Source organism: Delphinapterus leucas, chromosome 14 (assembly GCF_059928025.1).
Source record: "Delphinapterus leucas isolate spDelLeu-1000000601 "Yukka" chromosome 14, BTC_Dleu_Yukka2, whole genome shotgun sequence".
NCBI lineage: Eukaryota > Metazoa > Chordata > Mammalia > Artiodactyla > Monodontidae > Delphinapterus > Delphinapterus leucas.
In genome coordinates, this window is record NC_143142.1 from 46,747,072 (window position 1) to 46,762,792 (window position 15,721).

Genomic DNA, 15,721 nt, shown 5'->3' on the forward strand with positions numbered 1-15,721 from the left:
TCCACCTTTATTCCCCCTTTATACATTTTATACTGTAGCCAAACTAACTACATGCAGTTCATATTTCCCAAGTTGGAAATTTTCATTCATATATACAGTTACTTCCGGGAATACCCACTACTCTCTTGCCTATCCCCTTTGATCCAAATTCTGAAATCTTTACCTTCTTTGGAAGCTCATTTTACCACTACTACATTCTACAAAGTCTTAATGGATTGCTTTGGCCAGAGAACTCTCTATCATATTCTTAAGGGGAATTAACATTTACCGAGGACCTAAAATGTACCTGTCCTTACAAATATTATATCTTTTGGTTCTCATAGTAAGCCTTACAAGATATTTTATTAAATTTTAAAATGTAGCACAATTATTCCCGGTTAATTTTGTAAAAATGACAATGGCATTATCATAAAATACTCTATTGCGCTACAGGCTACAGATCCTTGTATAAGCCAGCTAGGTTTGATTTCTTCAGTGATGCCCATAACACCACCTAAATCATGTGTTCTGCAAATACATACATTTTGGGAGGCAGGGGAGGGCACTAGGGAAAAGGAAAAGGAAAACAGTAATTTTCTTTAAAAAGGATGACTGTAGGCAAGTTGTCTTCATATACAAATGACACCCTGTTTTAATACATGATACCTGTGAATTTCATTATTATGTGATAACTTTGGCCATAGTACTTAGTTGTATCGAAGAATCATGAAGTTTATAGAAAGAAGCACGAAAAAGATTAATGTAGCTTAATTTTTTCCACTTTTGGCTGCTTAGAACTTACAACTAGATTACGGACAACCTCAGATATAAACTTCATGCATAATTTGGAAGGGAGTAATTTCTTAGTAAACTATGACATATGTTAACAAATATCAAAATGTTTATTTGAATGGGTGTATATATATCTATATATATTAGACGCAGAGGTTAAACCTAAAAAGTTTTATAATACTCACCGTATTTTAGGCTGCTTTTTAACACTTTCATAGTAAAACAAAAAGTTAATTTCATGGACACCTTCTTCATCTGGCCCACGTAACCACATTGGTAGCTGAACTGAAGCTCCAGGTAGAAGAACAGTGTCAGGAAGGGGAACAGGAATCACCTCTGGCTGACTTCCTATGCCAATGCCAAAGTCTACAGAAGAAGCTGATGATATGAGTGCTGTACACACAGAGGTAGAATCTGTCACAACAGTCTTGTAAGCACTACAGTTCTCAGAAGCTGAGGGACTTAGTGGTGTTAGAACAGCTGTGTTACCACCAAAAGTAAAGAACTCTGGACGTTTAGAAACAACCTTCAATCCAGTAAGAGGACATTTGCTGACATTGACAAATTCTACATATGCTTTTCGGATTTCTCCACAGAGAAGCCCTGTAGGAAAATGTATAAAGAACACCTGCATTGGAGGGAAAAAATATTATTATATTGTCTGTTAAAAATTCTGAACCTCTAATTAATAACACTTTAAGATGCTGTATTTCTTTACTATAGGTTTACAAGTATTTTATTAATTCTCTTTGATATCTCCCTGGGTATGTGGTATTAAGAACTCCATTTTAAAAAAGAGAATGAGACAGAGACTAGTGTTACTCAGTAGCAGATTTCAGAGTTATGAATTAAAGGTACAGTGTCAATAACTACAGGGTCACCGGCAAAACTTTCACAACTGTGTAGATTATGGACAAGAGAAGCTATAAGTAATTTAGCATGGTCACATGAACAATTATCAGCTGAAAAACCCTTAACATTGTCAACTTAAAAAGTAGCTCAACTATTTATACATCATTAAAATGAAAAGAGGCACAATAGGTCCTAAAAGGGAAAAGCATATAGATGCATGATTCCATATATATAATTTAAAAAGCCGGTATCTTCGAATATCCTCAGGCTTTCAGTAAGCTGTGTGGAAGCAAAACCTGATCTGACAAATGGAGGCTCTTTATAGCCTTTTCCATTTAGTGTCATATTCATATGGTTCACTCAAGCCACATTAATGTGCTTGATTACCAGGTGCTGCCACAAACCCAACAGGGGTCACATAACGCTTTAGATAAAAACACACATGTACATGCACAATTTCTAAAAATTAAAAAAAAAAAAATTGACTTCCAACACATGCCTGGCCTCAGGATTTCAGATAAGAGATGGAAATACGGGCTAACAAAATCATCCAGTAAGTCATCTGCATTTAAAAGATCCAGAAGAATAAATGTCAGAAGTACTCTGACAGCATCTAAGAAAGGAAGAATATAAAGGTAACAGTATGAGGAATAAAGTTACAGCTGGCTGTCCCAAAGGAGTTATGAAAGTCCGGTGGAGGCTTCCCTGGTGGTGCAGTGGTTGAGAGTCCGCCTGCCGATGTAGGGGACACGGGTTTGTGCCCCGGTCCGGGAAGATCCCACATGCCACGGAGTGGCTAGGCCCGTGAGCCATGGATGCTGAGCCTGCGCGTCCGGAGCCTGTGCTCCGCAACGGGAGAGGCCACAACAGTGAGAGGCCCGCGTACCGCAAAAAAAAAAAAAAACAACAAAAAAAAAACAAAGTCCAGTGGAAATATCTGTCTTTTAGTCTTAGTTTGAATAGGACTTCATTATGGCCATATTCTTAAGGAATCAGATAAAATTTGGGGAAATCAGGAGCTTTAAAAATGGACATGAGAAAATAAGGGATTAAGGCAGAAATCCAAAACACAGATTAAGAAGATGGGAAAAAATAAACCAAGTATAGCATTATACTGAAGACACTGATGATGTACTAATTAGCTAGTATCAAATAAGCTTAGTCAAATAAGCTAAAATTTGTTAGGGAATATCAATTTTGAGTTGTTATATCAAAAACAACTGCATGAGTAACAAGTGAAACAGAGTACTGTAAAGACACACTAAAACACACACCGATACCCAGATATCATCAATAAGGCTACAGCACTGGTAGAATGGGAAGGGTGATGGAATAAGACCAGTGATACACCACTTGTAGGATACTGTGTAATATACCTTCAGAATAAAGGTTTTACTAAATACGCTATGTTGACTCTAAGGAGAACCAGTGTATCTAGCCTTTACTTCAAATGCACTCTTGCTGAAAGTCCTTTATTTTATTTATTTTTTGGGCGGGGGCAGCTACATTGGGTCTTAATTGTGGCACGCAGGATCTTTTCATTGCAGCATGTGGACTCTTGGCTGCGGCGCGCAGGCTCAGTAGTTGGGGTGCGCGGGTTTAGCTGCCCCATGGCATGTGGGATCTTAGTTCCCCAAGCAGGGATTGAACCCACGTCCCCTGCACTGCAAGGCAGATTCTTAACCACTGGACCACCAGGGAAGTCCCTAAAAGTCCTTTTAAACAGGTGGTGTTTTGGACAGCTTCAAATTTTAATGGAAAATAAGACCAAGAACCAGGAGTGTGACTTCTACTAATTTATCCTAAAGATATATGTGTGATATGCACATACATAATGTATAAAACTGATATGCATAAGGTTATTTATTGTGGTTTTTTCTGTAACAGCAAGTGATTGGACACAAGTGACAGACAAGTCTGGTTGAATAAACTACATGTACACAACTTACTGCCTATGCAGTGAGAACCTGAAGGGGCCTGCTCTTCTTTCTGCTATTCTATGGTAAAATTTATCCTAACAAAATGTTAAAAATTAGTAAGTGAAGAAAAAGTTTTGGAATGATACCATTTTTTCTCCAACAGAACTTAAATATAAAATATTTCTAAGTAGATACAGCTCATAGTTCACTGTTTGCTTTCAGTATGCTATACACATTAGAGTTAACACATGACACTTTAATTATATTTTCTCAATGAGTTTCTCTAATTTTCATCCTCAATCTTGTTTTGATAAATATATGCTGTTAGAGACTATTTCATCAGATGCTGTAGATTGATTACTTCTTTCACTACTCCCTTAAACACTTCAAACTCTACAAAATATTTCTGACGTAAGATATTAGGAATGGGAATATTCTATGATTTTTACTAATATTAATGTATACTACTGTTCATCCAAGTATAATATAAGGTCTCTTAACTGACCTCCATCATACCATGTCTGTTTGATTAACCAAATTCTCTAGTATTTCAGTAGAAAATACTAAGTGATGTTTATGGAACTGAACATTAGTAGCTTTTGGTTTTCTACTAAACCCACCCTCTTTTATACCTTAAAGTACAACTTTTATCTGCAGATAAAATCTAGACATATACTGTACTTAGATTACTTGACAATTTCCTTTAGCTTCTCACTCTGAAGAAACCAAAACTGGACACTTAAAATGTCAACTTATGGATGTGGAAGAATGCATGAAAGATGAAATGAAACTCATATTAGGAAACCCATACCAACACAAAGAACTCATAGAAAAGGTCTCTAACCTAAACACACACCCCCAAAATAGTAAATAAATGGATATTCATATGTTTTCAATTAAGGTAAAATGTTTAGGGTATGGATTTATTATGGTTTTTTTGGTTATTCACTTTACAAGCTTTTTTGTTTAATCAACCAAACACCAGTTGCTGTATTATGTAGAACAAGAGGTCCTCTGCTCTAAAACACCCTCTTCAGGGAGAACTGCATCTATAACAATAAAATTTTAAAAACAAAACAAAAACACTATAGTATGCAAGAGGCAAAGTTAAGTACAGAACCAGCAATATCGAAAACAAGATGAATGTAAATTTAAAGACTGTTGAGTTAAACAGAACATAAAGTCAAACATCAACTGGTTCAACTTCCCTCATTTTATAAGTGAAGAAACTTTCCAAGATCATATAATTAGAGATGGGCTTAGACAGAAGCTGAAAAGCTAAGCTCTATCCTTAATGTGTGCCTGAGAAGCACTGCACTTAAAAACCATTGGCACATTTAACAGTCTTAATAATTGAAGAACATTTAACTAATATGGTATAATAAAAACCATAAGCTAGGAGAATCTATAAAAACTGAGTATTTTGGTATTCTCTATTGATTTATCTCAAACCTTAAACCAGAGAGGTCAGAATCTCCCCTTTTGCAAGTAAGCTGTAGCAAATTCTTACATATACAATCCTAAGCAAAATGTTTATTAGTAACTTCTAAACTACAATGGTATTGAATAACCCTAAAATAACATTTGGATCCCAACTCATTTCATCTTCAGTCTCAAAACTCCTAGCTATAGCAATGCAATTGTAATAAAAATGCCAATTTTCATTATTGTATTATTGTGGGAACTTGACAAAACTTGGACAAAAGTGGCACAAGTGTAAGAAAAAAATTATTATGAGCAGGCCTCGGCTTGCCAAATTAAAAAAAGATGATAAAGCAAGAGTATGGAAATGACACAAAAACAGAAGAAGAAATGTCAAGGAGAATAGGTATCATCTGCATAACATACTTTCAGGATATTAATATATTAGGAAGATGCCATAATAAGTTGCCAATATTCAATTAATGGTAATTGGGACTAGAAACAAAGTTTGATCTCTACCCCCTGACATTCAGAGAGTATATTCCCTTGGATTTCAAAGCAAAGACACTAAACAATAAAACTATAAAAGTTTTGATTAGGGAAGTCTCTGTAAGTAAATATAAAACTTAGAAGCAACCAAGTAAAGGACTATCAGTTAAGAATGATTTAATATAAGTTAAAAATCTTTAAGTGATGAAAGACACCAAATCAAAGTTAAAGTATGTGCAAATATTTATCAACCAGAAACTGGCACTGCCATCAGTCTTTAATGAGTCTTTTATTTGCCCTACACAACTCTTTAAATGCAACATAATTAAGCAAGTGTAAAATCTGGGCAGAATACATGCAGCTCAACAATACCTTTCCCTTAACACACACACATCACCGTTTCCATGAGCATGTTACCTACCCCACCACTATAGGATTAGTACCCATAAAATCATCCAATGAGAAAAAGGAAGTAACCCAATTAAAGGGTATCATATGGACTTACAGAAGAAAAAAATCATACGGACCAAAAAAATGAAGATTGACTAACCTATCAGTTATCAAAGAAATGCCATTTTGATTTGCAGAAGTTCAAAAAAAAAACAAAACCTGATAGTATCCATTACGGCACAGACATGAAGCAATGGGCACTCTCATTCTGAAGGAAAAGTGTCAATTCCTACAGCCTTGCTGAAGGTAATTTTATAGTATATTGCATGATTGACCCAACAATTCCATTTCTAAAAGCCTAGTCTAAACTAGAACATGAACAAAATATGTATATAATAATAATGTTTACTGCAGAACTGTCAGTAATGATGAAAAACTAGAACCACACCCATCAATACATAAATGATTAAAATACATTGTAATGTATCTGAATAAAGGAACACCTTATCTAGCTGTTAAAAAAGAATTTTACTGATTGTGAACAAAGACCAAGTTTTGTTGTTAAAGACAAAAAGCAAGTCACAGGATAAAATGTGCAGTATGATTATTAAAAATATATGTAAGTGTAAAACGAAAGGTCTGAAAAGAGAAATATCTGTTTGGAATCACTGGCGCTTTCTGAAGGAGAATGACTAAGCTTCTAACTCCCCTACTAGGGAAACATGAGGATGCAGGAGGAAGGCCCTCCTTCCAGTGTTCACACTTATACTTCATGGCTGTGCCACTGGCCTGCCTTTCAGGTAAACACCTGATTCAAGGTGGGCCATAGTTCTTTCCTAGATTTGTAATGAAGTGGCACAAAGACCAGAAGTTGCAAGACTGAAGTCATATCAAAAGCAATGCTTTCTAAAGGCTTTATGAATTCCCTGGAGCTGCTGAGTCCTTACTCTTCCTTGAGACCTACTGTTCTGTGATACTTTAGTTTCCATGAGATATTCCAAAATCCTTCAAACTAAATAATATTGGTGGGGGGAGGCGGGTTATGCTACCCAGCATCAGTTTCTATCTTTTGCAACTAAAAGATGGCATGAAAGTATGACAGGGTGGGATACAAAGAAAGTGAAGGGAATATTGGTTTTATTCATATAAAAATTATCTATATTGCTTAAATTTTTTACAAGAATTAACTCCTGTTATTTTTATATCCTACCCAGAAAGAGCCATTGATTTTAATAACAACCAAAGTGTTCTTTCAGAAGGTTTTTCTCAACTTCCATTAGTATTTTGAGGATTGTATCTTACAACCTGGCTGTGACTTAATGCTAATTTGCATGATTATCTTATCTTTGTAAATTACATCTGTTCAGCATCAGCTTTTTTTTGGCTGCACCACACAGCACACGGGATCCCAGCTCCCAGACCGGGACCGAACCCACACCCCCCACAACCCCACAGTGGAAGCGCACAGTCTCAACCACTGGACCGCCAGGGAAGTCCCCAAGAATTTAAAAGTGCATTTCAATCTATCAATAATACCAAAGTCTAAAATTAACCTACCCAAAATATCATCCTCACCTTACAGATAAATTATTAAGTGTATGAAATTTTAAAAAGTGAAATACCTCCAACAGTGGCATTTCTTCAGTGATTATGGGATCTAGACGTCGATCAGGACCATATTTAATAGATGTTTTCTCTTCTTTTGTGTTGTTAAGTCGAGGACCTTGAATTTCTAAATCCTGTCTCCCTCGGACTGACATACTCAAGGAATGCTTTCCTGAAATAAAAAACAATCAATGCCCTAAAATAATTTGGTACGTTAACTGACATCAATTTAGCTTGAATATATGAATACTGTATGTTTCAGATTATTTCTAGAAAAATTCTAGACAATTACTAATTAGCATGGTTAATCAAAGAATTAAGCATATTTTATTTCCATGCTTAACAACACCTATTGTATGCTGCTTAATTTCTCATTTTATTAGGATTTACTTACTTTACAGAAAGACTACTAAATAGGAAGTTTTTGAAACCTACATTTAACCATAATGGCTATTAACCAAAAAGATCTATCTGACAGAACAGCTACTCATATTCAGTATATATATACTAATTTGAATTATTTCGGGATTATAAATAACTACATCTTCTTAATAGAATGCACAAAGAAAATTAAAGATAGTATAGGTAGCTTTCTCAAAATTAAACTCACTTAATAATCATGTGAGATTTTCCTCAAAAGCTTCCACACATTGCATGTAGGTGTGAAAAAAGCCAGGGTGTACAACTTTATTTCCTGCAGGAATACTTAAGAGTCTTTAATGTGCTGAAGATCACTGTGATACTCCCAGACCAGACACACTGTAGCATTTCCCATACCTCATCTGACCCAGATCCCTATTAGCATTTTAAATAGTAAATAGAACTACACTAAAACTTCATAAAAATTCTGCTATAAGATGCAATTTAACAGTTAAATCAGGTTCTCCTCCCACTAATGTCATAAAATATTTATTAATGCATATATTCGGTACCTTAAATGAAGCAATTAGCTATAATTTATTGACAACCGTAACTTTGTGGTACTAGATTAAAATCCTAGGTAGGTACAGTGGGAAAGGAAAGAAGCTTCAAAAAGTTTTTAACACTCAGTTTACTTAAAATATTCAAAAATTAGCAAGATTATTTATAAAAGAATCTTGTCTGGTGCTTTTCAACCAAGAATTACACATATAGTACTAAAATGCATAAACGCCATACTCAACTTTAGTGTCAATTACACATATAGTACTAAAATGCATAAACACCATACTCAACTTTAGTATCAATTTTTTCCTTATAATTTTTGAATTCTTATGGATTCATTCCACTTCTGTATACTTTTTAAAAAAATGTTTTATTGAATTATCCTAGATATGCAGGCAAGTAGAAATATCCAACTGAAGGTTAAAAGGACCAACAAATTTTCCAAGTGTTCCCAAAAGATTTCCCAATATAATCAGCTTTTGTAAATGCTAAATTCAAGTCTGCCAATGACCATAATTTGTTAAAAAAAATAATAAGGGGCTTCCCTGGTGGCGCAGTGGTTGGGAGTCCGCCTGCCGATGCAGGGGACGCGGGTTCGTGCCCTGGTCCGGGAGGATCCGACGTGCCGCGGAGCGGCTGGGCCCATGGGCCATGGCCGCTGGGCCTGTGCGTCCGGAGCCTGTGCTCCACAGCGGGAGAGGCCACAGCAGTGAGAGGCCCATGTACCGCAAAAAAAAAAAAAAAGACTTAGCTACTAAAATTAAGAGATAGAAGTGATGGATTTTATAGTAAACTCTCTCTCTAGCATCTTGTCAACTTAAACGCAAATAACAATTACAAGGTAATATAAGAAGGGTTCCCTGAAAATTAAAGGGCAAAAAAAAGGCAAACCATGTTAAACATATATATCTAGTAGTTTTACTCTTCAAAACTTTGTAAAACTTATCATCTGGGACACCAAGAATATCAGCTTAACTCTAAATCCTACTCTTTTTACAAAACAGATGACAGAATTTAAGGTGTTTCACATCCAATGATATGAAAACACTGGTCTTTAGTTTTCATATTCAAAAAATAGAATATATTAAGACAATTTTTGTACTGGCAGCAGATATCTCAACCAATAGTTAGAATATATTTAGTTAGAATTTACTAAATTTGGATCAATAACAAAAAAGAAAAATACATAGGGTAGAACCAAAGAATTATCAAAAATACGTCAGAAGGGAATAAAGTTGTTTTATTTTTGAAGCAATGGCAGAGTTAAAAATAATCCAAATTATCCATTCTTTCATTTGATTAAATGCCTTATTAAATGTACATTAAACTTATTTTTAAAATACTTCATTTTTCATTTTATTCTATGGAGATTTAATTATTAGTTTCTATAGCTTTACCTGTGTGACATCCAGGAAGAGCACCAATGCCATCTACTGTCATGGAGCCCTGAATAGTGCCAAGATTATAAACAACTCCCAGAATATGCAGATCCCCTATGTGATGGGGAAAGAGCTTTAGCCTTGCCTGTGGAGATATATAAGTCACTCTTATTATCTGTTTTCATAGTCTCTTAAATAGTGCAATACCTAAATTCTGTAATGTTGCAGAATTTATATTTAATATCAATATAATATCAATAATTTAATATCAATATAAACTCATGACCTAAACTTAACTATCAATTGATTTCTCTTACTAGAACGCATTTTCTTCAAAAGAAATTTTCTAAATTCAAAAGTTATAGGCCTGGATCCTCATCAATACTTTTAATAAAAGCCAAAATATTCTGGTCAACCAAATATCATATGAAATTACAATACTCATCCCAAAAAGAAAGCAAAAACTTTTTCCACCAGGCTTCTTAGGAAATTAACAAACTAAAGACCACTGCAAACCTACTTTCCCAATCAATCTCCCCCCGTGCAATTCCACTTTCCTAATATTCCAAATTTTAGTTTTTAAGAAAACTGGAATATAAAACAAACTGAATAAATGGATTTTTAAAATTTGTTTTCATCTTACTTTTAAAGACTTGACAGAAAAATAATGAAACAATTACCACTTTAGATTCTTCACTATTAATTAAGAATTCTGAAACAACTTCAGTTCCAATCATTTCAGGTTCACCTTTTACCTGAAAAGTAAATTATGTAAAATATACATTCCAATGAATAAAGTATCAGATTATTAACATTTCTATGTATCAATATTTAAGAACAATAACAATAGTTATAGTTAGCATTTATTAGCTTTTCACCATGTGCTAAGCAATATGCAAAGTGCTTTGATTTCACACCAGCAGTAAAGTCATGCAGTAGTAGGCACTTGATTTACTTTATTTTCATTTCATTCAGTCCAATTCAACTGCAGAAGATAAGTGATCTACTCAAAGTCACAGCCACCAAGAAGATAAAACCTCAAGAGATACAAGAGTTCAGTTGCTCATCGTAAAAAAATGGCCAAAATGGCCATTTAATTTAATCTTGCAATAAGAGCAAATTTTTTCTTATTTTACTCCGACCAGCCTCTTTCCAAATTGGCCAATTACACATGGAAAAAGTAATAACAGCTTAAGTAGGATACATAAGATTTGTGGACAATAAGGGCAGTGCGGAAGAGCAAAAAAGTCCTGTCTCTTCCAAAAGCAGGGCTAAAGTTGGCTCACACTGGGGTAAACTTAATCCTCATAAACCCTGTTTAACTTTTACCATGAAATTAGTTAATTGACACAAGAAATAAAAATTTCATTTCCCTAAATTCCAGTTCAGCATCTTAGTCCATCACCAGTAGCAGCTCATGAAGAAACCCAAAGAGTTTGAAATTTACAGAAAAAAGTGCAACTTCATTTTACACAATGACAATTTTCACTTAACTTTAATAAACCTCCTTTAAAATCTAACATCTTGAACGGACTAACATACATCAAAAACTAACAGACCTTTTAAAAAAACTTTTCCAAGAGTGAACAATTTATACTCTTCTAATTTGTATTCCAGGCATCCAAAAAACATTAGAAAAATTACTGAGGTTGCTAAAATTCAAGTCAGAATAGAGCCTGGGAAACCTCAATCTTTCAAAACTATTCACAATAAGTGTAAATAATCACAAAATGTCTTCAATGAATTTAAGCAGCAAGACTTAAGACTTAATAAAGCAATCTTTAAAAAAATGAAAACACTTCAAGAGAAATAGTTTAAATAGTCTAAAGTTAGTATAACAGACATCTTCTTTAAGTTCTCCCTTCATAAATCAGCACCTAAATATTGGGATATTTCCCAATTTAAAAATAATTTTTACCATATTATCAAAGCATATAGCAAGGTAGTATAAAGAAGTATAAGTAACATAATAGATATTGGTGAATAAACAAATAAATAAGTAAAAAAATGTACTTGCCCAAGTTATTTCTGTTACAATCAGCTGGGTAACAAAATTTCCTGCCTCAAAAATAACTATCTTAAATATATAAAGAAATTATTACAGACATACATAAGAAAAAAGATAAATATAAATGAAAGTTATGACAATTCACAAGAGAAGAAATACAAAAACAAGAACTTCAACTTCACTAGAAATCAATGAAATGGAAAATAAAATAGTAAGACAGCATTTTTCTTAACCTATAAAATCGAGATTTTTTTTAAATAAATAAGAATACTTAATCTTGCAAAGATGAGATACCCAACCCCATATACTGCTGGTGCAAAGCTTGTTGGTATGACCTTTTGGGAAACCAAGAGTATTAAAATATTTATTCCCTAAAATATTCTAACTTCATGCCTAGAAATTTTTCCTACAGAAATAAGCAGGATAAGAAACTATGTACTCAAATTTTCACCAATGAATTATTATAATAGTAAACAAATGAAAACTTCCAAAACTACTACCAATGGAGAGAGTTGAATAGCTTACAGACCATTCGTGTTACGGAATATTATACAAAAATGTAATATTAATATATTTAATACCAAAATATGCATATAAATACAGAATGAAAAAAGCAACATACATAATGAGAATCCCACATATGAGGAAAAAACATACAAATGCAAATGATTAGAAAGGCATACAAAAGTGTTAAAGTAGTTATTTCTAAATACTGATGACAGTGCTATCTAAGAAGCAAAACAAATGAACAAACATAACAAAACAGAAAGTCATAGATACAGAGAACAAACAGGTAATTGCCAGGGGGTGGGGTGGGAGGAAATAGGTGAGGGAGATTAAGAGGTACAAACTTCCAGTTGCAAAGTAAATGAGTCACAAGAAATGTACAATGTGGGGAATACGGTCAATAACTCTGTAACATCTTTGTATGGTGACAGATGACAACTAGACTTATTATGGTGACCATTTTAAAATGTACGGAAATAGCAAATCACTATGTTGTGTATCAGGAACTAACATAGCATTGTAGATCAATTATACCTCAAAAACAAAAAAACAAATGAACAAACTCATAGAAAAAGAGATCTGATTTGTGGTTATCAGAGGCAGGGAGTGGGGAGAGGGGGAACTGGATGAAAGAAGTCAAAAGATACAAAATTCCAGTTGTAAGATAAGATACCAGAAACGTAATGTACAGCATAATAAATATAACTAACACTGTTGTATGTTATATAAGAAAGTTAAGAGAAAATCCTAAGCATTCTCATCACAAGGAAAAATATTTTTTTCTATTTCTTTAATTTTGTATCTATATAAGATGATGGATGCTAGTAAACTTACTATGATAACCATTTCTTGAGGTATGTTAAGTCAAATCATTATGCTGTACACCTTAACCATTTCTTGAGGTATGTTAAGTCAAATCATTATGCTGTACATCTTAAACTTACACAGTGCTGTATGTCAGTTATATCTCAATAAAACTGGAAGAAATAAATGCTGAGAAGACAAAACAGTTTTACTTCTATCCTTATCTTCTTCTGTACTCTCAATTTTCAATAAGCATATCTCATATTTTTTGTAACTAGAGAAAATAAGCATAAAAAAAGAGTAACTTCAGGGCTTCCCTGGTGGCGCGGTGGTTCAGAGTCCGCCTGCCGATGCAGGGGACACAGGTTCGTGCCCCGGTCTGGGAAGATCCCACATGCCGCGGAGCGGCTAGACCCACGAGCCATGGCCACTGAGCCTGCGCGTCCGGAGCCTGTGCTCCGCAACAGGAGAGGCCACGACAGTGAGAGGCCCGCGTACCGCAAAAACAAAAAACAAAACAAACAAACAAAAAAGAGTAACTTCAGCTCACTGAACAGAAGAAGTTGAAATGCTATTACAGCATCTGTTAAGACTGTTACTGAAACATGCTTATTACAAATACCTTTTAACAACTTACTAGTTCTTTAACTTCTTCATTTTCCTTTCCACTGACATCTTTAGGTTGAAACTTCCAGAGCAATGACAAATCAGTCAACAAAAGTGGAACTTTCAAAGGGTTTCTAAAAGCCACTTCCACTGTTATTGGCTCTATAAAAGAAAGGCCTAAATTAATAACTTGAATAAACCCCATACATCACCCTATGCTTCAATTCTCTGAACACACCTTGCTTTCACAGCCCTGCATTTCTGCCTATCACCTTGTAAATGTCCATTTATTCAGGATTCAGTTTAAATTACCTTCTCAAGAAGATTTCCCCAATTTCTCTGTACCAAAGAATGTCATTCTGTCTTCTATATTCCAAAAGCACATTGCATATTCCTGTATTAAAGCCCCCACTGCATGGTTTTATAAATGCAGCTCACTATATTATGAGTACTCAATTTACTTTTGCATCCCCAACTTCTAGTCATATTTGGCATGCAGAACATTATCTTGAGGGCTTCCCTGGTGGTGCAGTGGTTAAGAATCCACCTGCCAATGCAGGTGACACAGGTTCGAGCCCTGGTCCGGGAAGATCCTACATGCCATGGAGCAACTAAGCCCGTGCGCCACAACTACTAAGCCTGCACTCTAGAGCCCGCGACCCACAACTACTGAGCCCACGTACCACAGCTACTGAAGCCCGTGTGCCTAGAGCCCGTGCTCCGCAACAAGAGAAGCCACCACAATGAGAAGCTCACGCACGGCAATGAAGAGTAGCTCCTGCTCGCCACAATTAGAGAAAGCCCACGCGTGGCAACAAAGACCCAACGCAGCCCAAATAAATAAATTAGTTAAATTAAAAGAACAAAAAACCCCACATTATCCTGAATACACTGTAAACAAAATAAAAGCTGATTCACGTTGTTGTACAGCAGAAACTAACACAACATCGTAAAACATTTATACTCCAATAAAGATGTGGGGGGGGGGGAAAAACATGAATAGAAATTCAAGGGACTTCCCTGGTTGTCCAGTGGGTAAGACTCCACGCTCCCAATGCAGGGGGTCCAGGTTGGATCCCTGGTTGGGGAACTAGATCCCGCATGCATGCCACAACTAAGAAGTCCGCATGCTACAACTAAGAAGATCCCGCATGCTGCAACTAAAGATCCTGTGTGCCACAACTAAGACCCAGCACAGCCAAAATAAATAAATATAAATAAATAATTAAATAAATAAATATTTTTAAAAAAGAAATTCAAGTATATCACCTTCTACAACTGTGAGCGGAAATCTTGAGTTATCTGAGTAACTGTTCAAACAGTACTCTGTGGGGTGGAAGTTGGATGGAAGTACTCCTCTGTTGACCACAGCCACAACGTGTTCCTCAAGTTCTCGCCACTGCTGAGAGGATTCAGAGTCATATTCTTGATCAAGACTTACATGAGTAGCTGCTTGCTTTTCACCTTAAAAAAAAAGAAAAAAGAAAAGTGTCACTATTAAATATGCATATTTATTAACACCTGCCCTCAAATGAAATATATTTAAAATAAAGGTCTAAAGTATCCAAATAAACACATATACCATTCTTGCCTATTTCCAATTATGTGAGAGAAAAATAACCTCTTACTAATTCTAGCCTGACTGGAACTTAACTTATAATATTGATGCTTTTTTCCTTCTGACTCTGAAAGAATACACCTTCCTAGTTGTCTACAATTTTATATGAAATATTTCAAACATACGAACAAAGCATGGAGAATAATATAAATACTTGTATATCAAAATTTAACAAATGTTAACTTTGTTATATGATCCCAAATTTTATTTAAAAATAAAATAAATGTTACAGATAGAGTTGATGTCCTCTATGTCACCCTCCCCAATCCTGTCACTCTCCTTCATCTCCTCCACTGGTACCACTTCTTCCCAGAGCTACTCTGAAGCATAACATTCACACTCATATTTTTTATTTTTTTTACCTTACCAAATGAGTGTATACATAAACAATTCATAGAGTTGGTTTATATTTTTGAAATTTATATAC

The 15,721-nt window shown here is 34.8% G+C and overlaps 1 protein-coding gene across 6 annotated transcripts in view; it reads right to left on the minus strand.

Annotated features, from left to right (window-relative positions):
* TRAPPC8 (trafficking protein particle complex subunit 8) overlaps positions 1-15,721 on the minus strand; it is a 90,675-nt gene that overhangs the window by 28,818 nt on the left and 46,136 nt on the right. For all 6 annotated transcript variants that reach the window (XM_089895048.1, XM_022586904.2, XM_022586905.2 and 3 more), the window contains 6 exons: positions 14,946-15,140; positions 13,708-13,838; positions 10,432-10,506; positions 9,770-9,896; positions 7,466-7,620; positions 957-1,399 (listed from right to left, as the gene is read on the minus strand). In XM_089895048.1, coding sequence (XP_089751174.1) covers positions 957-1,399; positions 7,466-7,620; positions 9,770-9,896; positions 10,432-10,506; positions 13,708-13,838; positions 14,946-15,140 — 1,126 coding nt within the window. The remainder of the gene's footprint in view (positions 1-956; positions 1,400-7,465; positions 7,621-9,769; positions 9,897-10,431; positions 10,507-13,707; positions 13,839-14,945; positions 15,141-15,721) is intronic.